We start from the raw sequence: 3241 nt of genomic DNA, 5'->3' as shown, positions 1-3241 counted from the left end.
ATAGTCATGAAAATACAGAAAAATCTTTGAATGAGGTGTGTCCAAACTTTTGGTCTGTACTGTATATATAGTGCATGCATTTCTCCAGCAGCTTAGAGGCAGCAGATCAACCCTTCAGCAGAGGTTTTCTGAGTAATCCCTATTAATACGGTCTCATCTGGAATGTCTGGATGTGATAAATCTGTGTCACACTCTCCACATTTAGGGCCCCTTCACACTGTGCAATCAAAGTCTGAACGAGCGTTCGATTTGTGACGTTTATCCGTCCTCGTTCCGAGGTCGCAAAGTGTGACATGGCGTTACGATTTGCGACGCAGCCCAGCATCGTACGATGTGAAAGAAAGAGCAGAACTTTCTTTCGTCGTAAATGTCCCGCTGTGGCGGTCGAAATCGTAGTATGTGACGGCGGTCATACGAGCTCGTAATGCGACAACGTGGGTTGGGCTTCCGCATACCTGTCTCCTGATTGGGCGTGACGTTTTAGCACGTAAGAGCGCTGGAATCTCCGCCCCGAGTGGCGCGAAAGGCGCTGGTTTAAAAAGCCCGGCCGGAGCTGGGGTTTTCTCACTCTTTTGTTTTTCTCTCCTCTGAGCAGGTGCAGACGAAGGTGAACCCGCTCCGCGATTCATCCCGCTTGGACCGCCTCCACGGACGCTTGAACCCGCTCTCGGACCCTCGACGCCGCGCTACAGTGCTCATCCTCAACGGTGAGTTCATGTGCGCTTGTGTTCTGTTCTCTACGTGCGCTGTGTTTTGGAACGCTAGTGAGTTCGCTCTTGTGGTCGGCTCCCGAGCGCTCTGCATTGTAGAACATTAGCGTTGTGTTTTACATCGAGCTGTGTATTTGTAGCTGTAGTAGGCTTGTGGATGAGGCGCTGGGTTTTGTAACAATATTGCCGGAGGACATGGCGGTGCACACTCACTCTCGCGTGGGCATCCATTTTGTTTTTAGCGCCGTGTGCTGGAGTTCTGAGCGGGTTACATTTTCGCTCTTTTGTGCCCCTTCCCGAGCGCTCTGCATTGTAGAACATTAGCGTCGTGTTTTACGTCTAGCTATGTATTTGTAGCTGTGTTCCGGTTGTGGATGGGGCGTTGTGTTTTGGAACGCTATTGCGGCGGGGAGGAGCGGGAATTCACACATGGGTGAAACCATTTCGCTGCCGCTGTTTTTTCTAGGTGTGGTAGGGATGTGGATGAGTTGCTGTGCTACAGCACGCTACTGCTGGAGGATTTGTTGGTGCGCTCTCACGTGGGCAGGTGCTTCAAGCGCTGTGTGCTGGAGTCCTTAGCGTGCGCGGCGCCGCAGCATGTTGGAACTCTGCAATTTCTGCCTTCATTGCTGACATTTTTTTTCCTTTCCTCTGCAGTTGGATACAAAGATCTACCCGCTTCGTCTTTCAGCCAACTTGGACTCTCAACGGACGTCCGGACACCCTTCAACGGAAGCGGCGACCCACACAACGCTAATGGACACCGCAGAGCAGCTTTCATCAGTGGCGGTGAGTTTGGCTCTTGTGCTCTCCGTAGTCGACCCTTTGTGTGACATGTTGCTATGTACTTTCTACCATGTGTGGCCATTTTTAACGAGTTTTTGTTCATTTCAGATGCCTCCAATGACCAAGCAGGAATTTACCAGAGAGGTTATCGAGATGTATCGCTCCTTGCCCTGCCTGTGGAAGATCAAATCCGGAGACTACAGTAACCGCGACAAGAGGAAGGCGGCTTACGAAAAGCTCATCACCCTTTGCCGGCAGCATAATCCAGCTGAGAAGGTGGATGAAACTTTTGTCAAGAAGAAGATCCAGGGACTGCGCACAGTGTGGAAGAAGGAGCTCAACAAGGTGCAGGCCACTTCTAAATCTGGCGCTTCCACGGAAGAAGTGTATATTCCCAAGTTGTGGTACTATGACCAGCTCTCCTTCATTCTGGACCAAGAGATTCCACGGCCCATGACGTCGATGATGACACTACTTCCTGTCAGAGAAGAAATACCGGAGGAGGCCCAAGGACAAGACGTAAGTGCCTCTTATGTACTCTGTAATACTACTTACATGCAAGAGCTATATCCACTATAGTAACTTCTCACTTTGTTTTTTTGTATCATGCAGATTAGCGCTGTTATAATGTGCAACACAGATAAGTATTTTCAGTTGCTATGCTGTAGTAATAGCCTAACCTTTCCCTAAACTATACGATAACCAGCAATCTATTCTACTTCAGCAGGTTTTAACCTTTATATTTGGGCAAAATGAAACCTATAAGATAAGTATAGTTGTTCTAAGTATCTATTTGACCTGGTAATATAAATAGTCATAGTCATTGATCCTCTTCCATATAGGTGTTTGTAGTGTATGTCGCAAATGCAAGATCTTTACCCTTTTTTTCTCTATTTTTGCAGGTGCTGACTGGATCGACAGAGACAGAAGACAGTGACCGCACTGAAATACAGATTGAGGATGCAGCGCCTCCTGCCCCGCTTCGCTCAAGGCTACCGTCGAGGAAGCGCAAAGCCACCAGCTCCAGCAACGACGCGGCCGAAATGTTTTCCATGGCTAAAAGGCTAATGAGTCGGGAAATTTCAAGCGGCACCTCAGGCTTTGCAAACTATGTTGCGGAAAAGTTATCCAAACTGGACGAGTCGCAGAAGGATCATGCAGAGCGACTGATTTTTGAAGCCTTGAGCAAAGCGGCAGCCAAAGAACTGAATGCATCGGCAAAGGTGGTGGTAGAAAGGGTGGAGCAACGTCACACGGACCTGCGCATGCAAAGCTACCAGAACTCGTGGCCGCAACCCCCGGAGCCTCACTTCAGTACCCCTGTTCGCAGAAATGGACCTAGCTACAGCTTTGCCCCACAAAGCCAACCGACATACAACTATGTTCCTCCTGACTTGGCTTCACCATCCCGACACCGGAACTACAATCAAGATGGACGCTTTCTGGACTTGTAATGTGAGAACTTCAATCAAGATGTACAGTGTCATGACCAATAATGAGTACTTATAATGTTATTTACTATGTAGATACAGTGTCAGGACTTATAATGTTTGTAATTTACTATGTAGATGCGGTGTCATGACCAATAATGAGTACTGATAATGTTTGTGATTTACTATGTAGATGCACAGTGTCAGGACTTATGTTTGTATCCTTATATTTTGTAACTATTCTGTTCCTTTTGATAAAGCAAATAATTTTTACTTTATACGGTTGTGTTGTTGTGGCGCTATGTGTGCCTCTCT

At 47.7% G+C, this 3241-nt stretch overlaps 1 protein-coding gene across 3 annotated transcripts; it reads left to right on the top strand.

Annotated features, from left to right (window-relative positions):
- The first annotated feature begins 209 nt into the window (after positions 1-209).
- On the top strand, positions 210-2960 carry LOC143817201 (uncharacterized). 3 transcript variants are annotated; one of them, XR_013224085.1, is made up of 5 exons: positions 210-707; positions 1368-1499; positions 1605-2015; positions 2109-2297; positions 2399-2960. XR_013224085.1 is itself a non-coding variant. In XM_077298401.1 (4 exons), the coding sequence occupies exons 2-4, from the start codon at positions 1467-1469 to the stop codon at positions 2184-2186; spliced, it is 522 nt and encodes a 173-aa protein (XP_077154516.1). In that variant the 5' UTR covers positions 210-707; positions 1368-1466; the 3' UTR covers positions 2187-2960. The 3 variants fall into 3 exon arrangements, 2 of the variants coding, with proteins under 2 accessions (XP_077154516.1, XP_077154515.1); XM_077298401.1 differs by having other exon boundaries at positions 2109-2960; XM_077298400.1 differs by lacking the exons at positions 1605-2015; positions 2109-2297.
- The last annotated feature ends 281 nt before the right edge of the window (positions 2961-3241 follow it).

The sequence above is a fragment of the Ranitomeya variabilis genome, chromosome 3 (assembly GCF_051348905.1).
Source record: "Ranitomeya variabilis isolate aRanVar5 chromosome 3, aRanVar5.hap1, whole genome shotgun sequence".
Lineage (NCBI taxonomy): Eukaryota > Metazoa > Chordata > Amphibia > Anura > Dendrobatidae > Ranitomeya > Ranitomeya variabilis.
This window is presented reverse-complemented; position numbering and strand designations above follow the sequence as displayed.

Coding starts and splice junctions, on each gene's coding strand:
- LOC143817201 (XM_077298400.1), top strand. CDS start 1,467: ATGGACACCGCAGAGCAGCTTTCATCAGTGGCG. Junction 1,500..2,398: donor AGCAGCTTTCATCAGTGGCG/GTGAGTTTGGCT, acceptor CTATTTTTGCAG/GTGCTGACTGGATCGACAGA.